At 37.5% G+C, this 26,375-nt stretch overlaps 1 protein-coding gene across 1 annotated transcript in view; it reads right to left on the bottom strand.

Moving 5' to 3' along the window:
- MYOM1 (myomesin 1) overlaps positions 1-26,375 on the bottom strand; it is a 129,932-nt gene that overhangs the window by 8,863 nt on the left and 94,694 nt on the right. Inside the window, exons 22-33 of the mRNA XM_081263340.1 lie at positions 21,095-21,251; positions 20,217-20,323; positions 20,066-20,110; positions 14,511-14,647; positions 12,158-12,302; positions 11,337-11,396; positions 10,986-11,053; positions 6,954-7,067; positions 6,215-6,302; positions 5,164-5,202; positions 4,963-5,068; positions 1,036-1,199 (exon numbers count right to left, since the gene is read on the bottom strand). Coding sequence (XP_081119466.1) covers positions 1,036-1,199; positions 4,963-5,068; positions 5,164-5,202; positions 6,215-6,302; positions 6,954-7,067; positions 10,986-11,053; positions 11,337-11,396; positions 12,158-12,302; positions 14,511-14,647; positions 20,066-20,110; positions 20,217-20,323; positions 21,095-21,251 — 1,230 coding nt within the window. The remainder of the gene's footprint in view (positions 1-1,035; positions 1,200-4,962; positions 5,069-5,163; positions 5,203-6,214; positions 6,303-6,953; positions 7,068-10,985; positions 11,054-11,336; positions 11,397-12,157; positions 12,303-14,510; positions 14,648-20,065; positions 20,111-20,216; positions 20,324-21,094; positions 21,252-26,375) is intronic.

The raw sequence follows: 26,375 nt of genomic DNA, 5'->3' as shown, positions 1-26,375 counted from the left end.
TTCCCCCTCTGCCCTTGGTCTCGCCCTGTCCATCCTTCAGAACTTTGGTACGTCAGTGATTCCTCTTCATCCACATCTTCAGTCCTACCAGCACAACTGGTATCTTGGACTCTATGAATATGCTCAAATTTCAATCACTGTGAACTATGGCTTTTTTATTGTTTGTTCTTATACAAGTGATTGGAGTCAACCTGCCCTTCTTTGAAAGCATCTTCCTGCAAGAGTTGTGCTTTCTCTCCAGGTTTACTGTCTCTACCTTACTTTTCATTGATTGTCCACCTAGCAATTTCTTGCTTCTACCACCAAGGCTGACTAAAACTGCTTTACCAAAACCACAACTAATAAAATTCACAGGAGGCCATTGTTTTAAGCTGAATTCCTATACTAGGCCCCAACAGACCAGACCAAACCAGAGTACAGTCACTTATGCTAGGTGCCATGCAATCAAATAAACTTTAAAACAGGCGGTTTTCTAAAATCTGGGATTTACAGCAACCAGAAGAGGCCCAATCAAACTGAGCCAGCATGCTAAGGAAGTCTCCTCTGCTTTAACCCTATAAAGAAAGTAACTGAAGGAATCTGATATAAATTAATCTGCTTTTTTGTATTATGTCATTTTCTTAAAAAAACATTTTTTAGTTGTAGTTGGTCACAATACCTTTGTTTTTATTTATTTATTTTTATGTGGTGCTGAGAATTGAACTCAGGGCTTCGCACACTCTAGGCAAGTGCTCTACCACTGAGCCACAACCCCAGCCCTGCATTATGCTGTTTTCTTGATCTTGCTCATGCTACCTTATAAAACCCAACTGCTGTATAATAAGTCTGGGGAGTACTTTTCTATTTGGTAAATAGGAATGCTGCCTGGTTCATAAATCACTAATAAAAGCCAATTAGATCCTAAACTTAGCTTGTTAAAATTTTGTTCTTTGACGTCATCATCATACCTCTTTTGACATCACAAACATAATTACTTTGTTTTTCATTAAGATTCACTGGCTATAGCAAGTTTGAACCTGCAGAATATTGGTTTACCTTGTCCTGAAAGATCCACTGTCTTCTGGTGTCCAGTTTTACCATCAAAGAGTTCCATTACATATTTTCCTTTGTCATTTGGAGTGGGCTCATTGATTTGTAGCCAGATTTGCTCTCCGGTGACCCCACTCTTAACTCTGTCTGTGTACTTAATACCAGCCCCACTGTTGAAATCAAAGAAAGCATTGTTACTGTTTGCTTTCATGCAGAGCTGATTCTTTCCTCTGCCTCTTATTAAAGGCTTTACAACAAACTCATAGACTTTCAAAAACCATGGGGTCTGTGTATGTTATTCTTCTGCTTCAGAGAAATTATGGGCCTGAAGCACCATACTTGGATTCCAATGCTTTGGGTCTGAGAGTCTGAACATTTATTTAACGCCCCATAATGAGTCTAGGGCCCAAGGTAGCCTATTAAATAGGAGCAATACTCTCAGTGGTATAAATATCTTTGTTTTTACTTGGGTTTATTTATAGGACTAAAGGACTCTTTAAAGCTAAAAGGCCAAACTACGTATTATTTTGTTGCATATTTCATGCAGATGATTTATGGCTATAAACTGGATTTTATAAGCCAGTCAAAAACACTCATGGAGGCTCATCTGGGCCTGACATCTATTAACATAGGTTATTCCAAAGCTATTTAAAACGTTTGTAAAAATGCACTTGGTAATAGAGCCAAGAGTGAATGAAAAGCAGAATGACTGCCAAAATGAATGAGGCATGTGCTCTGTCCCTGTAAGTTTCTCAGTATTCTACAGTAGGTCACAAACAGACCCGTGCATTGTGTTCTCTGTAAGAGAAGAACAGGAAATATAGCCCTTTGTACTGTGATCTGACAAATGCTACTGCTATAAATGAAATATGAGAAAAGTTTGTAAACACACTCTGGCTGTTAAAAGAAATTTCATCAAGAGTTTGTAAAAGTGTAAGAAAATAAGAAAAAAAAAGGCAGTATACAAAACTACCTTTTTAACAGTAACAATTATACACAGAGAAAAGATTGGAAGGAAGTACCTTCCAAATGTTCCTATTTTTGGTCAGTAAAACTATGGACAATATCGTATTATAAATTCTTTTCACTTTGTAATCTGATTTCATAAATGTATTTTCTTTTTTTTTTTAAAAAGAGAGAGTGAGAGAGGAGAGAGAGAGAGAGAGAGAGAGAGAGAGAGAGAGAGAGAGAGAGAGAGAGAGAGAATCTTTAATATTTATTTTTTAGTTCTCGGTGGACACAACATCTTTGTTGGTATGTGGTGCTGAGGATCGAACCCGGGCCGCACGCATGCCAGGCGAGCGCGCTACGCTTGAGCCACATCCCCAGCCCCATAAATGTATTTTCTAAGACAAGTGTGTTCTATGTTTACAGTTGTAATAAACAAGATTAACTTTAAAAAAGAAAAAAAAATTTAACCAAAAATGATTTAGCTTTTAGATATTTAGTATTATTTTATTATATGCTTTGAAGAATACCTACTTATATAAATATTAAAGATATTAAAAATTTAAATGCCATAAAATATAAGGTACTCACAGATTTTTAACCTGATCATCTATATCCCCAGATTTTAACCTGAGCAATAGACATGTCTTAGAGGGTAAGACAGACTGTGCTCTACTTTGTTATGATAAATCTGTTCTTTAATCTCTGGTTAACATGCAAAACTGTACCTTACATATGTTAAGCACTTCAGATGAAGTGTGTATTATTTCTTCTATTTTATATAACAGAAAACTGATATTCATAAAATTAAGTCATTTACCTAAGACTATAATGGAAAGTAGGAGCAAAGTCAAAACTAGAACCCATTTAATTTTTTTTAAAGTATGCCACATACTTAAAAAAAAAAAAAAAAGCTAAGACAATCCTTGATTCCTGAGTCCTTCATAGGCACATGAATACACAAGAAACTCATGTGAGTAGAGCAATGAGACCAAACAAGGTTAGAAGTTTACGCCTTGCTAGTCTAATAGCCATTTCCTCAAAAATGTCAATGTTCTCTTTTTTGGAACAACTAATTCTTTTAGAGATGATATAAGGCTCTTTGATGGATGGTTCAACTAATCTTTCTTCTCTCATTCTTCATACTGATAAATTAGAATGTCCTAGATGTCACAGAGGAATTTCCTAGAATTTGATCTATTTTAACTTAATGACTATGTTCCTAAAATGTATTCTGAAAGAAATAGAACAAAGGAATGAAACCCCAAGCATTTCCTACTGGAATTTTACTACTTCTCATCTTTTAGAATTTTGAAAATGATTATTAATAATAACAATAAAATAATAGTCTACATAAGAATAAAGCTGTTTCAAAGTAGACCTAAACCACCTAGTTTGGGTTAATTGTTTAATCCAACTTTTTTTCAGTGCTAAGGATACAACTTAGAGACTGTGTATATGAGACAAGTGCTCTACCCTCAGCCCTAGACTTATAAAACATTATATTTATTTTTTAATGGGTACATGAAAACATAGGAATTGTACATGTTAATGGAGGGACATGCTCTTTTGACACATGTATCTATTATATAATATTTAAATCTGGTGAAACATGTCTATTTTTTCACTTATCATTTCTTTATGGTGAAAACTTTAAAAAATCCTTTCTTCTAGCTTTTTGGAAATGTAAAGTTTATTATTGTTATCTATAGTCACCCAGCTGTGCTGAGCACAACAGAATTTCTTCTTATCTAACTGTAACTTTTAGTACCCATTGATCAACCACTCCCTAGCACCACCATCCCATTCTAGACTTTTAATGCAATTTGAACAGAGGGTGAGTAGTGGGTGTGCCATGATAAACCAGGCTCTGGAGTGAGGCTGCCTGGGCACAGGCCTCTTCAATCCACCTCTTTGCTGTGTGACCTTGACTAAGTCATCTCCTTGAGCCTGAGTGTCCACATCACTGTAAGGAGTACCTGTTCCATAGAGTGTGGGTATGAAATAGCCCATATATCCAAAGGGTAGGAACAGTGCCCAGCATACTGTCAATGTCCACTGAAGGCACAACATGAATAAACAATTGTTATCTGCGTCCTCCTGGAGATACCACAGGACCTACTTTTTAGTGAGGTTCTGAAAAACATTAGGTAGTTTGGAATGGAGGTACATTGTATCCTAAGATTGGACTGCAGTTGACTATACCCACCAAAGATTATCTATGCCTGTTCTCTGTTCACTTTCAGCTCAGGATATCTTAAGGAAGCACAGAGGTTAAGAACCCTGACAAGTTTGTGAAGGAGAGGACTGGTTTGATTTAGAAACCCATTTTGGCTCTTGAAATCCTCCAGGTGAACATGAATACAATCCCTCTGTAACTCCACAAAGGCACAGGACGAATCTTCAGGCTCAATCCAGTTCAAACACAAATCCCCAAAGTCATTTTGAGGTCTCCAAAGCCTTCCGAGGGTGGACAAGAAACATGCTAACGCCCAACTGTGCCAGTTCATGTAAACAATAAGCTTGAGCTCTCTAGAAGAAGCTTCTTGGTACGGCCATTAATTCACATAACAGAAAATCCGGTGCCTCCTGGTGCACTCTGCTTTTGTTCTGTTTCAGAACACAGCATGTACTAGCTGAATACAGAAACAGAGGCCCAAGAATGTGGTCTGGAGACCTAGCAAAGCAGGGACAATTGAGCACTACCAGTTGGAGGTAGAGGTTCCATTATAGAGATGTTTGTGAATGGTGAACTTCGTAGGTCACCAAGGAAGATGTTGTATTGTAGCCATGACTGGCTTTACCATGTACATGATGAGGGAAAGAGCTAACCTTGCAGTAAGGGAATGGCCTGGGTGTTCCTGTCCAAAGTCAGATCTGTGAATTAAGAAGTCTCCTTATCTGAAAGGCACAGCTTTCCCGCCCCCCTTCACTCCCTAGTGAAGAAAGAATTTCTATACAGCAAGAAAGTTTCCATTTACTTACTTGTGGGACCAGTTAACTTTCAAATCATCCAGGTAGTAAGTAACAAAAGAGTACAGTCGGATGCCCTCGGCTGTGCTCTGGATTTTCAGGTCAGTAGCAGACAAAGCTGAAAAGAAGAACACAGCATATTTGATACACTTGTAAGTCCATGCTGGAAGGAGAATGGTAAAGCATTGCTGTGGTGAGAAAATCTTAACTTACCTATTTTCCTGCATACTTCAGTCATCAGTTCATTGAAGGCTGTGGATAGAAGTTCATAGACAAACTTTTAGCAAAAACACACTCAACATAAGGTCAAAACTTAAAGTGTTAACTCTCAAAAACTGTGTGGTGGAGGGCATTGGAGTTGTTGACCAACTGAAAATCAGTGCTCTTTGAGGGGCAACTGAATTTTTATCAGGTTTTCAAAGATCTCTGCTTACTTTGATATATATATATATTTTTTTTCTGCTAATTCTTTGTAATTACCACCAGGTTTATATTTTAGAGAAAGAGCCATAGTGAGATTTCCAGGAAGGTTCTTGGCTTTAGGATTTTCTTCCTTCTCAAGTCTCAGGAAGTTTTAGTTTATAGTACAGGAAGTTTTCTTATCTATGTCATCAATTCATAATGAATTAACCATCTCTCTTGGCTGAACTTCCTCAGCCTAATAATGCTTTTTGCCGATAAACATGTAACCCTGCCTTTGCCAAGAGTAGGAAAGTGAAATCAAAGTCAGACTTCTGCTGTTGGTTAGCAAATACTGTTAAAAGATCTTGTTCAGGAACAAAATCGGAAGTTTGGTGTGAGGGGAATGTCACAAAAATATTTTCATTATATTTGTCCTTAGTAGTCTCTGAAATGGAAACGGCTTTCTTGCTTGGCTAATAACTGTGAGGCTTCAAATTTCACATATAAATCGCTATCCTTAACAATGGACTATTTTTCAACATGCTTCTCATAGAAGTTTTTGATCCTGGAACCTTTTTATAGAGTTGAAACAAAAATAATGACTTAAATTGAAAACAGACCCCTGGTGCCCTGTGTACTATAAATTTTCTGAGAATCAAAAGTACACTTTTGATTTCTAGGAAGACCAAAAATGATTAAAAAAAATGGTAGTTTACTCTGCTGGAATTTCAATTAAACTGAAATCTATGGACAAAAAAAAAAAAAATCAGTATGACTTCAGTTGTCAGCCCAGTCTCCACCATAATCCTGGTAACCTTCATAGAAAACACACAGAACAGATCACAGCAGTTGGTGGACTGACCTTCATCCACAAGCTTCAATCTGCTCTTATCTTTTCCTCGATCATCTTTTAGGATAACTTCATAAAATCCAGCATCCTTCTTGGAAAACTAAGGGGAGATTGATAAATTATTTTGCAGCTTGTTGTAGAGTTTAGGGTATGGTAAACAGCATTTTTCAATTCCTTGATTTATGAAATGCCTTCAAAACACAGACCAAATAAGCATTTAGCCACGCAAGTGATGAACGATTCATAGATGTGTTTATCCATAATAATTTGCTAGTCATCCTGATTTTGTTACCCTCTAAGGCTATAATTGATTTCAGCCAAAGTCTTTAAATCCTTTGCTATGCCCTCATTTATTTAAAACTAATGATCCATATAGTTGAAACTGTGCTCTTTTAGACAAAATGTTGATGAAAATCTGTATGCTTAATGAATACTGCATCTGATCATCTCTATTCTTTTAGGAAACAAGTTACTAAGGAGCTTGCATACACATAACACTTAGCTACCTAATTAAAAAAAAAAAAAAGTAACACAAAAAGCAAGAGTTGTGGCATCCGGCTGGTACTGGCTGGATATTTGACAAGCCCACACATATCACAAGGTAGAAATGCTTTTGTGTTCCTATAGCAGTTAGAAGTAAACTGTTGTAAATCTCCAGGGCATGAAATGAATATAAAGTCTAGTGTTTGTCTGCTGGGAGGATGTGGGGTAGAGAGCTAACACACCACATTTCACATTTTCAGTCACCTACCTCTGTTATAAGCAGGGTGCATATACCATCCTTAAAGTCATGCTTTTCATCCACTGATATCTCCCTCTCATCTTTGTACCAAATGATGTGAGTCTCCTTCTTAATATTTGCCACCTAGCAGAAAAGCCATAATTACCTTTCTTGACATAAGATGGTATTCTTAGGAAACTAAGCAGTTCTAAATGCAGCCAGGTAGGGAAGAAAAAGTCTGAACACAGAGTCAGAAGACACCAATTTCTAAGGGAATCAATTGAAAACCATTTCAATTGAGGAAAGGGTTTAGAATAAAGTGGATCCCAATGAATAAAACTAAGTCAATAGTTATCTCTATTTCCAGCAGTAAACATTATTTTAAAATTATTATGTGAGCTGGGCATAGTGAGGCACACGAGTAGTCCCTGTACTCCAGAGGCTGAGGCAGGAGGATTGTTTGTGCCCAAGTTTGAGACCAGCCTGGGCAACACAGTGAGACCCTGTCTCAATTAATCAATGAAAAAAAATTATTGGGTAGGTAAGAAATAATATATACACATTAACCTACTCACTTGAGTGAAAATAAAAATCTCAAGACCAAAGTAAGGCAAAACCTGTTAAAATATAGCCTATGTCCTAAAAACTAATGGCCTTATTAAAGGCACAGATTGAGTGAACTTCAATCTATATCTGAAAATTTGATAAAAGATAAATAATGAAGCATTGCAAACATACATAAAGGGAAGTATGATTTAATAAATTAATTGCTTAGTAATATTGAGAAGACTCATTGGATCTCATTTCACACACATATCATATTGTAAATTTCAGATGGACTAAATAATTTCCTATGGTTAAAGGGATCCTGAGCTTTATATATAAAATTTGAATTTTTACTTACGAAGGAGACTATATGCATGTAGTTCTTATATAATTAAAACTGTATGAAAGAAGTAAACTTCATACAATGTAGAAAACAACCCCAAAGACCCCACTGAATAACTTGTAAAATGTACATACAACACACCCACCAAAAGAAACACAACTACAAAACACATGAAAAAATGTTTAGTCTCATTATAAACACGTTTGAACAAGTTTTAAGATGTTAAAAAAATGTCAGCTAATAAATGAACATAAGAACCAATACTGGCAACCGTATTGAAACCCATACACACGAATGTCCCTTATGACCCTGCAAACAAATCCATGAGTTATAGAAAGTAACTGGATTACTAGGTGACATTACTTATGATAAAGTGGCCCCGAGTGAAGAGTTGCATTGGAGTAGGAGGGGATAGCAATGCGCTGGGTTTCTCTGAGAACACCAGCTCTTGGAATGTGGACGGATCTGTTGCAGGGAACCTGGAATCTCACTTAGGGTGCTGTTACAAGAGGCTGGATCATTGGAGCCATGTGGTGTCTTAAATCCACATTGCCTCCTGCATCAATGTGGACCTTCTCTCCTTGCACCTCAGTTGTCACCTGGAGGTGGCAAAGGGAACAGCTGCTCATGTGAACTCCTGTAGGTAGGAATGCCCAGCACTGCCTTTGCAAAGATCTGGGCTCCTCCTCAATCCCTTGGAGTAGACTAGTGCCAGCTGAGTCTGTGATAGTCTCATGAGTCTGAAGGTTTAGCTGTATATACAACAAGGAGTATAATGCAATAGTAAATTACTAAATTTACACACATTGCCATAATGTAACAAAGAGCTGTGGGTAATAGGGGAAGCTTCATTCTAGCTGGACTGAGAAGGAGGAGGAGGCCTAGGGAGATGGCTGAGCTGGGCCTTGAGAAAGGATTTTGCCAGAGAAGTTGAAAGAAGAAGGCCATTTGAAGGACTTGGAACAGCAGCATAACATAGAATGTGTAAATATTCATAACCTACTTCTAGGCTCCCTTTAGTTGGTCAGAATCTGGGAAAGGGCTGAGTTGTCTAGGAGAGTCAAATGAATAGGACAGGAGTGTTCACCTCCCAAAGGGAAACAGCACAGAAAGGAGTGGGAGGTGTGGGGTTCTAGGGAGGGATTGGTTTGGTGTAACAGGCCATTAAGATGTAAAGTGAGTGGGGGCAGTACGGCAGTGGGTAGCCAGGGTGATAGAGAGAGGGTGAGCTGCAGCCTAAGAAAGAGTTTTTCAAGAAGTGTTGCCACTTCCTGAGAGGAAAGCTAGAATTTATTTTTCTGGTGAACTGCTGTTTCTTTGAGTTTATCAGACCTAGTAAAGACTAGGGCACTTGGGTTCTGGCTTATATAATGACAACTGCATGCCAAGTGCCAAATCCATGATTCTGCTTTTGAGTTACTGCTGGCCACCATGACCATACAATCCAACCCCTCCCTTATTCAACAGTGCCTTCTCATTTTTTTTCTTTTTTAATTAAAAAATTTTTTAAAAATTGAGATGGGGGTCTTGCTATATTTCCCTTGAACTCCTAGACTCAAGTGATCCTCCTGCCTTTGTGTTCTAAGTGGTTGGGACATGGGCATGCACCACCAATGCTTGGCTTGCCAAAAGCTTTTCCTTCCTTCCTTCCTTCCTCTCTCCCTCCCTCCCCCCCTTCCCTTTCCTTTTCTTTCCTTTATTCCTTTTCTTCCTCCTCCTCCTCCTCTTCCTTCCTTCTCTTTCTCTCTTTCTTCTTTTTTTGCAGTGCTGGGGATGAAACCCAGAGTTTTGCACATGCCAGGCAAGTACTCTACCACTGAGCTAAATCTCCATCCTCTCCACAAACATTTTTGATGATTTATTCAGCTAGAGAACATATGTGTTATGGTTTGGATATAAGGTGGCCCTGAAAAGCTCATGTTAGATGATGCAGGAATATTCAGGGGTGAACTGATCAAATACGAGAGCTGTGACCTATATCAGCGGATTTATCCATTTGATGGACAATGATTTGAACCTCTTACTGGGTAGTAACACAGGCAGGTGGGATTTGACTGGATGATGTAGGTAAATGGGGCTGTGCCCTTGGGGATTATATTTTGTCCCTGGCTTCTCCCCTGCCACACTCTGTCTTCCTGGCTGAGCAGTTTTCTTCCACCATGCCTCCATCATGATGTTCTGCCTCATCTCATACCCCGAGCAATGGAGTCAAACAAACATGGACTGAAACCTCTGAAACTGTGCATGAAATAAACTTTTCCTTTTCCAAGTTGTTCTTGTCAGGTATTTTGGTCACAGCAATGAAAATCTGACTAATACAATATGCTGAGATCCAAAATAGTTTAGAATGCTATATAGAATTTTAAAAAAATCTTTTCAAAGGCCTAATAAGACAATTGGTTGTGAACTATAAATTCCTTTCCAAGCCTTGCCTCTTAAGGTGGCACAGTGGTGAGAATCAGGAGAACAGCTGGAAAACACTCACAGGTATTGCTGTGCTGGTCTCACAATTTATATAGGAAGTCCACCAAATAACACTGCAGCTGAGATAAGTCTGGAATAGGTCTACCACTTAAATACAGATTTGGCCTAAGACAAAACCAATGTGAGTCTTCTGAGGTTAAGGTTAGGCATACCTAATAAAAAATGCTCCCAAATCTAAAACTTTTGAATGCCAATTTGACCCTACAAGTGGAAAATTCCATGCCATGTTCATGAATAAAATTTTTTAAAATGCTGTAGAAAATTACTTTCAGGCTGTGTGTCTAGGTGTATGTGAAACATAAATTCATTCTGTGTTTAGATTTGGGTCCCACCTCAAGATATATTCTCCCTAGCCCCTGCCCCCAAATATATATATTCCAAAATCTGAAAAAAATCCAAAATTCAAAATACTTCTGGCCCAAACCATTTTGGAAAAGGGATATGCAACTCATAATGAAGAGGTCCTGGGTAACAAATAGGCACAATCATCTTGCCTTCCCATAGGCTTATGGTATTTTACTTTAAATGTTCTTTCCCAACCAATGGTTACAGTTATACTCAACAGTAAAGAAGTGCTGCTCATCATTTTGGCTCAAATGGAGGAGATAAAAAAATTGATCTTCTTCTCCATATTCTATTTTCTATATATTTCCCTTGAATCCAATATTAAAAATGTATCCACCTCTTACCTTGCATTTCAACAGTACATTACATTCACCTGTCACTTCCCAACTCAAATACTCAGCAAAATGTGGACCTATAAAATTTTAATGACATAAATAATCAATCACAAAATGCAAGATCAAAGCTCATTCTTAAATCCTAAAATAATTTGGTTTGAAGTCAAATTTTAAAAATTATTGATTTAGTTCTAACTATTTTTAATATCTGAATATTTAATGACCAATATTTTCAATTCTTTTTTATTTCATCAGGTATTAGTAACATAATCAATACTATTCATTTAATTTGTTATGGAAATAATCTTGGAATATTTAATATAAAATTTGGTTTTCCCCTCTCTCTCTGCCTGTTTTTACCTTGTTTCCTGATCCATTCTTGTCGCTGGAATTCAGCTTCTTTCTGGAGCTTTTTATAAACTAGAAATTGAAAAAACAACGGAGTATGAAATTGAGTTGAGCAGTATAAATACCATGCCCAAGCCAGCCACCGTTGCTAAATAACTTATATTTGTTATTACCATGCTCATACATTGTGATGACTCTACTCATTTTGATTTTCATAGATGAAGAAATAGGTTGAGAAAGGTTAAGTAACTTTTCCAAGGTCATAAAGGTAGGAAGGAAATAGTGAAATGATATTGGATATCGCAAAGAGAGATCTGGCAGCCTTGCCAATGCTTGGTTAAATGCCACATTTTAAATCTTGGCATTTTCCACAGGGGTTTATGGCAGCTGACTACCACAATCTAGTTATAGTATATGATTAACAGATTTGGCATGCAGTACTTTTGCATATTTTTCTTTTCAAGTTAAGTAATTTAGAGTAAGTACATATTGTAAAACAGTGTCCTGGCTTATTTCTGAGACACACATACAATCTTGGTTGTGCTATAACTTCCTTCACTTCAATGTTAGTAAGAAGTATTTGTTTATACATGAGACTATTTAAACGCAGCCTTGCTTGAGGGCCAGGGATAAGTTTGGTATTCTTTTAAATTAAGGTTCATTCCTGAAATGAAATACTCTGCAAAATATTAACTGAAAATTGTATTTTGATCATAGGAATCCAATTAAGGAACAATATCCACCACCTTTCACAGGACCTCTTTTGTGTCAAGGGGTATTGGCATGGAAGGGAGCAGTAAGGCCTTCCAGTTACTGCCCCTCAGGCTTCTTACCATCTCCAATGAGGACAAGAGTAGAATGACCAGTCGCTTTCCCATCTTGAATCTGGAACGTATACGTTCCCTCATCTTCATCCTGCAGCTTTTCCATGAACATTTCAATTATGCCAGTGTTTCGGTCAATATGCATCTTGTATTTCTTCAATGTGAGAAGATAAAGAGAGAAATCAGTGAGGTAGACATTTCACTTTGATGACAATAAGTCTGATGAAATAAAAATGAAGCCCATGAATCACAACTTTAATATTATTTCCTGACAACCAAGCAAGTTCATTAAAATCTTGCACCTGGGAAAAGGAACATATTTCTTATTTTTTAGTTCTCGGCGGACACAACATCTTTGTTGGTAAGGATCGAACCCGGGCCGCACGCATGCAAGGCGAGCGCGCTACCACTTGAGCCACATCCCCAGCCCAGGAACATATTTCTTATATGAATACATGACCTAGATCAGAACTGATGGCTGAATAATTTGAAATTTAATTTTCTTAAGTCTAAATAAAGTTTTGTTACTTTATGTTACAAAATATTGTCTAAAAGTTGTTTAAGATTCCCATTTTACCTTCCAGATTACACTATTTTTTAGTTAGCAGAGTAATATAAAACACTAGGTAGCATGGGGGGAAACATCTTATCATTCATTGCTATATCCTCACCATCTAACATATTCCTGGTATATGGTAGGCAATAAATAAATATCTGCTAATAATATATGAATTAAAATGCTTCTAAAGCATTAAAATCAATTTGTTCTTAATGAACTATTTCATTCTTATTAGATTGTTTTGTTACATTGTTCAGACAACTCTTTTTCAGAGTGTAAAGGTAAATCTTAGTCCCTGGGTGTATAGGCAAAAATTCCATAAATCTGGATTAATGAAGTTTTGCTATAAAATATATCCCAGAATGAAGGATCAGGTCTGGGACCAACTCTGTGGCACAATTCATGCCCCAGAGCCTCTTCTGCAGGAAGTCAGTCTCCAGCTGAGACCAATTTTTACTTAGCTTTCTCTGACCCTAGTCTGCTTCTTTCACCCTCTTTTCTCCAGAGAGCACCGTCCTACATCATGAATCAGAAACTATTTGAACTCTCCGGCTATGGAACTTGACATAAGGCAATATGTGTGTGCATGCATGGCTACATGTGTACATGCTTGAACACACAAAGTCTACACGTGTGTGTGGATGATCACTCAACGGTTATGGGGGAAATGATGCCAACCATAATCTTCCTTCCTGTCCTCCAGCCAGGTGTCCTCATAGCAGTTGATGAGAACACTTTGGAAATGGGGAGGAGATGGAGCCCAGTGGACATATGAGTGAAGGGATCTAGCTTTATACAAAGTTACCCTGTATGTTGAAAAGTGCATACAAGGAAATGCTATTCCTCACTAAACATCCCCAAATGTTTTAAAATAAACAGCAATAAAAAGATAATAAGTTGCTAGTAATGGCCACAAGCCATATCTCCTCCCCACTTTCATTTACATCCATGACAACACAGGAGAGGGCTACAGACCTGGAACCCCAAGTTCTCTAGTACGTCAGGGCATTGGCCTAATCATAACTCTACTTATGTCTTTGGGGAGGACAAATAGAGCTCAGATGTATTAAGTCTATATATAAAAACTACATTTACATTAAAAGGAAAGGAAATAGCATTATATAAGCATACACAGAAGTATGGAAAAAATCTCCAAAAGTATATACAATCATGTACATTAAAAGTTGTACGAATGTATGATCTGTCCTGAATCATTAAAGTGTTTCACAATAAGGATTCATTGCATTTTTAGCTAGAAAGGCAATGAAAGATATTCCTACTGCATTTTCCTGAGCCACTGCAACAAGATATTATTTTCTCCATGTAATGTATCAAGTCTGTTGGGGTTTCTGACACATTAGAAACTAAAGATGGCCTGCATCTTTTTTAACAGCTCATTAAAAACAAACAAACAAACAAAAAATGCCAGAGTTCTGGCTTTTGAAATGGTGAATACTAGTTTACATTTTTTACCAAGCTGTGGGAGTGTGCCGTGAATTCAGGAGAGGCAGCTCTGTTTCCCTGGGTGATTATACTTCTTGGTTTACCTGAAACTGTATTGATTTGTAACTGTTGTCCTGGAAAAAATTATTAATAGCACTCTCTTTCAATTTCAAAAGTGTCTCAGTTTCAATAATACAATATAGTTCCTAAGTATTTCTTCTTCACATTCTTTTCACATACAAGAATGATTTAGACTCCACTCTACTGTAGTTTTTATAACACTTTATCCATGTTCTAGTAGGGCATCCTCTGTGTGTTCTACAATGATACATTTAAAAACCTAAAAAGCATAAAACCTACCGGCCCTTCAAAAATTTCCTTCTCATTAAATATGTAGTTGACTTTGGCATTGCCAGACAGCTTCTCAGCCTGCATCCAAAACCGGACCTGACCTTTCTCCAAAATTTCAACTGCCAACTCTGATTTAGCTGGGACAGCTATGGAAAAAAAAAAAATAAACACAGTAATTATATTGGTAGCTGATAATACTGATACGGATTGTTCGATGTGTGAAAAATTAGGCAATGGGAGTCAGAAGTGGTGGTGCACACCTGTAATTCCAGTGGCTTGGGAGTCTGAGGCAGGAGGATCATGAGTTCAAAGCTAACCTCAGCAAAAGCCAGGTGCTAAGCAACTCAGTGAGACCCTGTCTCTAAATAAAATACAAAATGGGGCTGGGGATGTGGCTCAGTGGTTGAGTGCCCTTAAATTCAATCCCCGGTACCAAAAAGAAAAAATAAAAAAGGTCAATGGGAATATGCTTTTGCAAAGCCCAGAGGCAGTGAGAGCTTTGTAGGAAAAACTTCAGATTGAGGGACAGGAAACCTGGGCTTTTACCCTGGGGTTGTCACCATGGGAAAGTTGTTCACCTTCACTGAATCACAGTTGTCTCAACTGTAAAAAGGAAGAAGATGAACTTACCTCTAGGGGCACATCCAGCTAATATCTGTGACTCTCCTCTATGGCTTTGGTTAGGTTTATTCAAGGGAAATAATGAGATCTAAAGAAGAGTTCTGCACTGGCCCCAGGAGAGCCCAAGGTCTGCTACTAGCAAAGTGTGTGACATTAGGCTGGTTACCTTGTGTTGCTGGCTCTCATTTGATGTGTCTGTAAATGAATTGGATTAAACTAAATGCCTTAATTAACCATGATCATTTTCCAGCTCTAACATTCTAAGGTTTAGTATCTTAATTACTTCAAATTATTTAGAAAGGAGTTACATTTTATTTAATTTAACTTACTTCAGGTTTTTTCAAATGTTTTTTAAAATATAGATCTTAAAAAAATTGAATTTTGACTACACAGTTGGCCCTCCATATCCATTGGTTCTGCACCCATGGGATTCAGCCAACCATGGATCAAAATACATTGTTTTAAATTGCATTTGTCCTTACCATAGGCAGATTGTTTTCCTGTCATTATTCCCTAAACAATGCAGCAGAACAACTGTTTACATAGCATTTGCGTTGTATTTGACATTATAAGTAATACAGATAATTTAAATATGTGGTAGAATGAGGATGGGTGATATGTGGAATATTATGTCATTTTGTTAAAGGGACTTGTGCGTCTGTGGATTTTGTTATTGGCAGTGAGCGGGTCCTGAAACCAATCCCCCACATATACTGCGGGAAGACTGTATACTCAGGCTGGTCATTTAAACCCTATTCTCCTCAGTGATATATTACCTCATTTTAGTTCCAAGACCAAGCAAAAATTTTTCAGAGGCAAATAAATGAGCCACTATCAAGATGCTATATCAAAATACAGCATTGCTTTCTTCACCTAGAAAACAGAGGAACCATATGGCATCTCTGATTTATACTAATATTGCTTAAGCCATTTGAGTCTCAGTGACATTTTAAAGGTTGGTTGATATCTCAAAACTCATTTTTTAATTTCTCACAACTTGGAAGTGTTCTCCAGAAAGGCTCCTCTGGTCATGGTTTTCTATCAGACGTGGTTCCAGGGCATACTTTGTGAAAAAGCTTGGCTGTTTCTCAGAGTTTAGTAATCCTTAACTTCCTTTAGGGGAAATTACTACCATTTATTTCTCTAAATTGTTCTTAAACTTATTTCAAAAATTTAACATGTGTTATATTTTAAATTACAAGCTAACAAACTTGTATCAAATGCAAATTAATATTCTTTGTATTTACCCTAAATCTACCCCATCAAGCTTAAAGGGACACCTTTCCTTTGCATTGTTCCCTACCAACTACAAAATTCAGCTATGGGCTGGTTCTGGCTGAGAACTGAAGAATGCTCAGATATCATCTACTGAGGAGATGCACCACAGGGGAGAGGATGGGCTGTGGAGTCACACCATCCTCTTGAACAGTTATTCTCCTCCTTAAACCTTGTGCTCCTCGCTTGCTAATGTGGATATGAAGTGCCCCTCGAGGCTGTTGAGAAGAGAAACTGACATCACATTAAGATTCTGTGAATAATGATCAGTGCTCAAGATAACCATCTTGAGTCTTCCTCCCCTAATTTTACTGATGAGAAAACTGAATCCCAGGAACGATTAGTAACATATGGGTCCTAGAGCTGTGGTGAGGGTAATTCCCTCTCTTCTGTATTCCTCTTGATTCCAGTTGTCCCCTGGTGTTCCAATGAGAGCAGATGTCTAGGAAAAGCAGATAATGGAGGGATCCCTGGGTGGCCAGAGCAGAGGCTAAGCTTTCTCCCCACAGAATGCTCAAGCTTGCTACAAGTAAGTCTTGAGCACAGCAGGAAGTCTTCTAGAACTCTGGAAACCCATTCTGGAACACAGACCCACATGAATCATCTCAGAGGACACAGAGCAGACTTACCAGGTGCAGGCACAGGAAGAGCCCATGACATGACTGGGGAACAGGTACCAGGGACAGACCACTTGGTCTTTCCCAGCTGTGTGCAACTGCTCTAGTTACTTAACTTCTCTGCACCTCATGTTCTTTATCTCTAAAGTCAAGTCACCATAGTACCAACCTTCTATGGTCATTGTGGAGTTCAAATAATAAATTCTGTTTAAATATCCTATAAAAAGCCTGGCATATGATAAGTGCACTGCAAATGTTAGCTATTAGTATTTTTGTGGCTTTTTCTTCTTCCAGTTGCTTCCACAACATTCTCCAACTACCAATTATAAAATATAATGTGTTGACAACTCAGATTGCAAAGCAAGATATCTATATTTACATATATGTGATTGGGTAGGTCTGCATACATATATTATTTGTACCCAGATAGGGTAATAACCAGTGCCTGCAAATGAGGAGAGATTCTGCAGGCTGTTGAAGACACTGAAGTACACCCTCCCCCTGCAGATAAGCTTTCTCTTCACACTGCAATTTAGTATCAATACTGGCAAGACAGACTGTTATTTTCCATTTTTAGCTTTCTACATTTCCCCCCTTTTTCTCAGCTCTAAATTTCCTTCAGCTCTTTTCTCTGGCAGTTAACTCGCATCCAGCAAAATGTGTTATTTGTAGGTCTAAGGCATATGCTTAGTGGCTTTCAAAATATTTTTTTGCCAACAGCTTAACATGGGACTTCACTGTGCTGAAGGATAAAGGAACACCATACTCTTACATTCTGTAAGGAAGATGAGACCATTTGAAACCTTATAACATTTTAAGAAAATGACTTAGTTAACGTGTCAACATTGAGAAGAAGTGGGTATAAGCCCAGAAATCATCAGAAGGATCCTATCATCAGATCTCTGAAAATGTTCATGTAGTGACCTCATTGTTGTGATATTGGTAGGCGAGAGAAAAGTGCTGGAACCATAATATTTACAATGCTGTATCAACGGGCAATGAAAACTCCTTTGGGTAAAGGATTGGATAATTGCATGGAGAATTTTACACATTTTCTGTGCCCACCAAGCTACTATAGCTCGTCTACAATAAAGGACATTAGAGTTTGTTGCAACCCCCTCTCCTAGCACCAACAATTAGAGACTGTAGGCTTATTCAAAATAAAATACCTCAGTTTAAATGACAGCAACATCAGGCAATTATGGCCACCATCTCCAGTTTCATGTGATCGCTGAACTCCAAGGAGGCCCAGGCAATTTGAACTCAACAGTGACACCCTGTCCTGTCTTTTTTCATCTCCCTCCTTTAAACTGAATTTAAATACCGTGGAAACCAACGGCTACCTAGACAATCCCGGTCCTTTGTTGTCTGACTAACTAGATTAGTAGATGCAGCTGCTTCTCTTCATTTCTATCAGCGTTTGACACTATGAATATTGGTAGAAAGGAGAGAATTAGCAACGCAAGCACCCTACATGCCTCAGAGACAGCTCTCTGCGGTAGGTGATATCAACTACTCTGATAGCTATTCCTGGAAAAGAAACCGAGGTCTAGGAAAATAGAAGTGAGCTGCTCAGGTTCACAGGGTGAGCCCAAAGTACAGTAAGAAGAGCATCCAGGCCAGATCTCTACCTTCCATGCTGTTTTTCAAAATTAACTTTTAAAACATCACTCGGGCTATTATGTTTCCAGTTTAATGGTGGATAAGAGTATGGATGACAATGGTTTGCTTAATGCCATGAGGCTGATTCTCCAGAATAAAGTCTGCACCTGACATTCATGTTCCATTAGCACTCCATTCTGCAGCTTTGTTAACAAGAGTTCATCTGGAGAACATCACGGCTGAGACCAATAGTCACCAACGCTCAGCCTCACCATACAAAAAAATAAAATAAAATAAAATTCCTGGGGAATATAAGAGTAAGTAGGTTCTAGAGCAGTATTTTTTATTATTATTATTTTTGAAAAATCACAGCCTCCAGTGAGAGTTTAAGGAACATTCTGGATCTTCTCTCTAGAAAAAATGCACATATGCAAATATGTAGCTTTGTCCATAGTCTGGGATAAGAATATAATTTGGGGGATGTCTGAAACTTCTGTATTTGTGAAGAAAAGATATCTTTAAGTATTAAGGAGTTCCTTTAAGTTCCTAATTTTAAAGAATGGGGGTATTTTGTTGCTATTTGTTTTCTCAAGCTCTACGGTGTGCCTTTCTGGATGCTTTAGTACTGGCAGGGGTAAGAGATCCTGTCAGGCCTGTGGAAGCTTCTGAGTGTTATTTCAGACTCCTTTCTCTTCTCTTCGGTGTCAACTGTGGAATTTAATCTTTCATGTAGAAGGTGCTTTATTTAAGGGTGTGTAAGTAGTTCAGAAGGATTCTCTTTCTGACCAAGGCATCTTTAGCCTATTTTCCGAGAGTATAAAGTGGTAGGTGCTATCTTTAGATTGTCTTTATTTGGAGGTATGATTCTTCTATTAAGTGCCAACATCACTTAAGAGAATATCAGCTTGCCTACAGACATTAATGAATTTATCTAGAAGAGCTATAACTGATTCCAACATATGTAGTAAAAAGAGAAGAACTTAAATGCTCAGATGTTATGCCTATGTATCCTAACACTTCTGTGAAATAAAGCATAGGATATATTTTCTATGTTAGTATCTTAGTTTCTATGGAAAACAAGAGCAAGGGAAAAAGTACCACTTCTAGAAGGTCTGTAGCTGCTGATCTATTATTATATGTTCTCAAGAGTGTCTTTTTTTTTTTTCTGTGATACTGGGGATTGAACCATGGGCACTGTAACACTAAACTACATCCCAAGCCCTTTATTATATTATATTTTGAGACAGCTTTTCACTAAGTTGCCCAGGCTGGGCTGGAACTTGCGATTCGCCTGCCTCAGCCTCCTAAGTAGCTGGGATTACAGGTGTGCACCACCATACCTGGCTAAGCCTCTTCTCTGGATCCCATCAGAGCTGCCATTTGATTTTATTGCAAAAGTTGCCCCCTGGTAAGACTGCTAACATCTGTGAATGTATTGTGCACACTTACTTGGGAACTTGTGTTCGTGGCTGAGAGCAAGTAAACGTTTCAATTCTGTAGGGAGAAACCAAAATAATTACACCTTGAACTACTAAAAGTCACTTGAGACTGATAAATTAAAGCAATATTAGACTTGTGACTGAACTGATCTTAAACTTACCTTCCTCATCTATTACGTAGCTTGATGCTATCCCGTCAGTATCTGTTACGTCACAGGAGTAAATGCCCAAGTCATCCATCCCGAGGTCTTTAAAGGTCAGTTTTGTCCTGCAGAATAAAAAAATTATATATATATATATATTTTAGAATGGGGCCATGCCAGGACTGGGGGCCTGTGTTTCTCCCTCTTTAGGCATCTTTGTGGGTCCTCTTTTCATTTGGAATACTTGTCTTTTCCTCCTTGCTGAGCTGAAGCCTGTTCATTCTTGATGTCTCAGGTTAAATGTCATTTCCATTTGGAAGACTTTCCTGGTCTCTTTCCAAGGGATGATGATGAATGAGGTGGGGCCTGGTACAAATCCCCTGTCTCCAAGCCATGCTTCATACTAACACACATCCCGCATAAAGACATTTCACTGATTAGCTTTGTTGGGGGACCTAAATATCTCTCCTATAGTGCAGAATGTGCTATGGATATCTCTGGATGCTTCTCTTATGATGTCCCCTGTTCTTCCTTTTCTGAATTTATTATACAGTGCTAGTATTGTCTCTCTGTATAATCTCTGTGCCTCCAGAGACAGGATCTGTGACTGTGGTATCCTTAGATCCCAGTACCTTGTCTGTCTTATAACATGTTGTATGAATAATGAAAGGACCAATGGTCTAGTTCATTATGTTTTCTAACTTGGCAAACTTTATCACGAGTCTGTGTCTAAAATCAACCAAACATGTAAATGTTAAGTGCAAAAGTAGAAAAAAATATTATAGTTTGATCGCCTTTTCTTTGACCAAACGTATTTGACTTCCAGAATAGTGGAAGGTACTTCATGCTCCTATAGTGAAAGGGAAACCTATCATTAAAATGGAAACAATCCTTACTTGTTGCCTTTGCTTTCAACTTCTAATCGTGGAGAGTCCTCAGTGGATATGTAATCTTTGGACCAGGTGAATTCTGACTTTGGAGTCATCTGATCACATTCAAAGTTCAATGAAATGACTCCATCATCATCCACATTTACAACAACCTCTTTGGTTCCTAGAAGATCAAAAAGAAGGTACTGATACGTTGTGGCAGCAACCAACCAAGTGAGAATTCCTTACCTTGGAATGTTTTACTTCAACCTGAAAGCAAGGTCCTGAGCCTGGCAAAGAAAGAGGCCCAACTGATCACTGTGGATGGACATTCTTGTCTTAAAATTCAGCTCCTATACTGTAACACAGACTTAAATTAACGTGCCGTGTAGGTAAAGTCAACACCATGAACAATGTTGGTTGGCCAGGACCAGGGAAAAATTGGCTGATATGACAGGTGGTACAATTAATTGTGGGAGTGGATTGATTACAATAAGGAGACAAGACTGCCTTGAGAAAAAGGAAAACTGACTCTCAGGTCCTAATTATAACTTTTGCTTCAATAATATCCATATCCAATAAGTCACCAGGAAAGGATCCAAAGGGACAAAGAAACTAAAGAGAAATTGAAGGGTAGACAGAATAAGACTTGCCTATGTTCACGTGTTGGGAATTTGTCAGTTATTTTAGAATGGAGAAATATATGGGAACTTATTATGTTGATCATATAAACATAAATCCATTTAAAAATGCCCTTCTGGATTAGAATGTTAGCAACCTAGAAAGGCTGTTATTGAACAGCATGAAAATTTAAATAGAAATGAGTTTCAAGAGATGCAGTATGTTTCGAGAAGACTGGTGTGTGAATTTTAAAAGAAAACTATTTGGTTAGTGTTTTCAGTTATTTTATTCTTTTGAGAGTTATAATAAATTGCACCTGTCTCTAATATCACAATTCAGAAAGAGTTTGTACAGATTAGAAAACATTCACATCTATGCCTAAATCCAGTCTGAAAAAAGCAAAACATTGTACTCAAACTTATATACTCATTCAATTGTCAGCCTGAAATTGGTTTGTTTCAGTATGTTAAAAAATTATAGTCCCAGAAAGGTATGGCTTTATTTTATTATTATTATTATTATTCTTTTTTTTGGGGGGGGGTTAGTGGGTACCAAGGATTGAACTCAGAGGCACTCAGCCACGGAGACACATCCCCAGCCCTATTTTGTATTTTATTTGGAGACAGGGTCTCACTGAGTTAGTTGCTTAGTGCCTCACTTTTGCTGAGGCTGGCTTTGAACTTCCTATTCTCCTTCCTCAGCCTCCCAGGCTGCTGGGATACAGGCCTGAGCCACCGTGCCTGGCTTATTTTAAAAAATATATTTTAAAATTTTCCAATACATATCTCACAAAGGAATGATGTTTTCTCTTCCCACTGTATTGCAGGAGTCCAACATCTTGGTCTACCATCAATAAAACTTTGTCAGTGGGAAAAAGGTGTCAAAATCCTCTGAGGGGAAGGCCAAGAGGAAATGTGTACCCACATTGTGAGTAGCATGAGGATCATGATCATGGTTCCTAAATCTGACAGGTGACCTAATGAGGATTCTTATGAATAGTAGTGTGTGCTTCAACTATCAATCTCTACAAAGTGAGAAGCTTAGTGAACATTAGCTCTAGGAGATGTTTCAAATTACTTCAAGAAACAAACAGGGGCTAGGGATACGGCTTAGTGGTAGAGTACTTGCCTAGCATGCACAAGGCCCTGGGTTCAATCCATAGCACCACAAAAACAAAACAAACAAAAAAATCCAAACAGGATGATTTCCTATTTGGCTATACAGATAACCTAAAATAATGATCAATTAGAGAGGGAAGATGGGAGGGGAGGGGAGGGGAGGGGGGATAGTAGGGGATAGGAAAGGTAGCAGAATACAACAGTCACTAATATGGCATTATGTAAAAATGTGAATATGTAACAGATGTGATTCTGCAATCTGTATTTGGGGTGAAAATGGGAGTTCAAAGCACAATTTGAGTCTAATGTATGAAAGATGATATATCATGAACTATGTAATGCGATAAATAATCAATAAAAAAAAAAAAAAAAAAAGTTTAATTGTTCCTTAAGTGAAACATTCACTATTTGTCCTTTGTAAAGGGCTTAATCTACTCCATAGTAAGTTGCAGACCATGGTTTATTTCTATTCCTAATAACACATGACCAATCCCCATATTCCTTTGTTGTAAAATAAATATTGAGTAAGCATTCTTATTAAAACTTCAGAGAAGAGTGTGGTGGTTTACATTTTTAATCCCAGTGACTTGGGAGGCTGAGACAGGAAGATTGCAATTCAAAGCCAGCTCAGCAACTTAGTGAGGCCCTAAGCAACTCAGTGAGACCCTGTCTCAAAGTAAAAAAAAAAAAAAAAAAAAATTAAAAGAGAAGGGTAGGGAGCTGGGGATGTAGCTCAGTGGTTAAATGCCCCTGTGTTCAATCTCTGGTACCAAAATAATAAGTAAAATAAATAAATAAAACTTGAGGGAAAAAAATGAACACCAAAGAGCATTGAGGCTTAGTGTTATAATACACAGTTTGCATGGCTGAGTCACTGTAAGAATATAAATCAAAGATTTTTTGTTTATCTGTATTGTTATGAAGAGGAAAGAAGTCTTAGGTATTGACCAAATCTTTCTTGATTTTTGCATACTATCTATTTTGGAAGCATAACTGCTCATATTAATCATTCATTATCTTAGTTGTAATCCTTCTTAAAAGGAAGTGAATCATCCACATTCTTGCTGTTTAGTATATTAAAGGCATGACTTGAGTTTACAACATAAAAATATTGCTTGGGTTAAGAATCTTGATGTTGACTAACATGAGAGATTGGATTTTTCTGCCAACAAAGGAGTCATAAAAGTGAAAGAATATGGACAATTCCATTAGCTTTGCCTTTTTCTCAGTCCTGTAGATAACCTTTGTACTATAAAAGCTCACCCATTTGGCCTCTTGCCCGAAACCAAGAAATAAGGAAGCATGCCTCTGCTGATGTGACAAAGTCCACTTGCTAGTGTCCTGCACACACACTGAAGAATTCCATAGATCCTCACGTGGAATCTAAACATCACTGGAGAAAATTCTAGCTAGCCTATTTTGTCGGTTTCCCTAAGTAGATTAAACTAAAAAAATGAGAAGGAAGTAAGAAGCTACTATCATTGTAAGGAAAATGAGAGCAAGCAGGAAAACTAAACAACAGGCACAAAGACATTATTTCGTAGAGGGACGAATTGCATCTCATTCCATAATGACATCACTTATTGCAATACTGCTCCATAAATAAGGTTGGTACTGTGGCTCTGAGCCATACAGAAAAAGGTAAGTATGATTCAGCAGGCTGCATCCAAGGAGACTGAGAAATGCTCCCTTAAATGTGGAACCTATTTTTAAATAATTTCATCAAAAAATCTTAAAATGATATTTTAAAGCATGGAAGTATAGAACAACTGGAATTTAAAACCATGATTTGCTGAGGTTTCTGAGCCAAATTTGGTCCCACACCCAGTGTGACTTGGAGAACAGGATAGCCCTGCTTAGCTGTTGGAAAATATAGAGCTATCTTAATGAAGAATTCTGGAAAATGAAAAATTTAAAAGTAACTGGTTGATCTTTTGTGAAAATATGAAGTAAAACTAAAGAAGTTACCTATTTTCCTTTTAAAATAAAAGCTGGTATTTTTAAATAATATTCTTCTATTTTTTAGTTGTAGATGGACATATAACCTTTTATTTTTATTTATTTATTTTTATGTGGTTCTAAGGATTGAACCCAGTGCCTCACACATGCCTGGCAAGTGCTCTGCCCTTGAGCTACAGCCCCACCCTAAAAGATAGTATTTTTTGAGTCTCAAACAATAGATGTGGAAAATTAAACTGACATTGCCTTTGGGGAAAAAAATAGACTCATCCTTCCTTCTGGGTTTATGAATAGAGAAAAAAAGTGGTTTTAGAATTTTTATTTTACTTATTTATGTTGTGTGTGTACCGCACTGGTGATCAAACCCAAGGCCTTATCCCTGATGCCCTACCATTGAGCCACATCCCCAGCTCTAGTAGACAGTTTAGAGAAGTTACTTGGGACAACAAGGAATAAATGTGAGAAAGCAGGAATTTAAGGCAAAAATATATCTTTTGAAAAATTTAAAAGTAGGCAAAACAATTAAAATACGAGGTTGAAGTTTTCTTTCATATGGATGTGTTGGACTATAGATTTCCCTTTATATAATAAGAGAAGTGGAGTTGGTCATCTGGAGGGCCAGTTTTTCCAGATACTAAAATCTAAGAGTAATTAACAATATAATTCCTTAAGTAAGGGGTCCTGAATACATAAAAGGCAAAAAATTCTATTGCAATTTTACAAAGACACATGATATTCAAATGGATGATCTTTTATATAAATGCTCTAGAAAAACCAAAACCAACGTATTAACCTATAAAACAACAATGGCATTTCTAACATGCCCCAGGCTAACTCTCCAGATAACACCTTAGGGAGATTAAATTTGTACAGTGTTGGAGAAAAAGTTCAAGAGAAAAGTATAGCTATAACATTCTCAAAAAAAAAAAATTTTTTTTTAATGTCCCAGGGTTTAAATGAGCTTGGGCCAAGAGCTGAGGTAATGTCAATTAATTCATGGCTGATTCATTCTTTAAGTTGATTAAAGTATGAACAAAGTGATTCAGATACTTAATGGGCAGGAAGCAAGTTTGATGTTCTACTATCATCTTAAAGGAAACCTAGTGGATTCCTTCCAGACTAAGGTTGTCCCACTTTTTACAGAAAAGTTGGGCTTGAAAAGTGAACTAAAATTTGTCATGACTTACATTTTCTAAAAAATGATCTTTGAAATTTGTTCAAGAACATGAAGAATGCAATAAAAGAGAGATTTTGACTTGCAAACTCTTATAAGAGTTGTCCCCAGTCAACTGCTCAACCCTTAACAAAGCCCTAATAAGGACACAGGAATATCCAATCACACAAATGGCATCTTAGCAGTCTTCCAAGAGCCAGGAAGCCCCAGAACATGGGTTAGAATGTGGCCCAGGGCTACTATGAGCTTTTTGAAAATTAGCCAACTCTGCCCTACTTTTCTCATATAAATTTTTCTTTAAAAGAAAAAACATAGAATTTAAAAGGTGAAATAAAATCTCTGAAAACTGCCTTCTTCTATACTTCCTAATTTGATATGAGGCTTTTTGTCTCATATTGTTTAAAGTCTTTTGTGTCAGCATTAATGTATTGTTTTA

Source organism: Spermophilus citellus (genome assembly GCF_964194105.1).
Source record: "Spermophilus citellus genome assembly, chromosome: 12".
Classification (NCBI taxonomy): Eukaryota; Metazoa; Chordata; class Mammalia; order Rodentia; family Sciuridae; genus Spermophilus; species Spermophilus citellus.
This window is presented reverse-complemented; position numbering and strand designations above follow the sequence as displayed.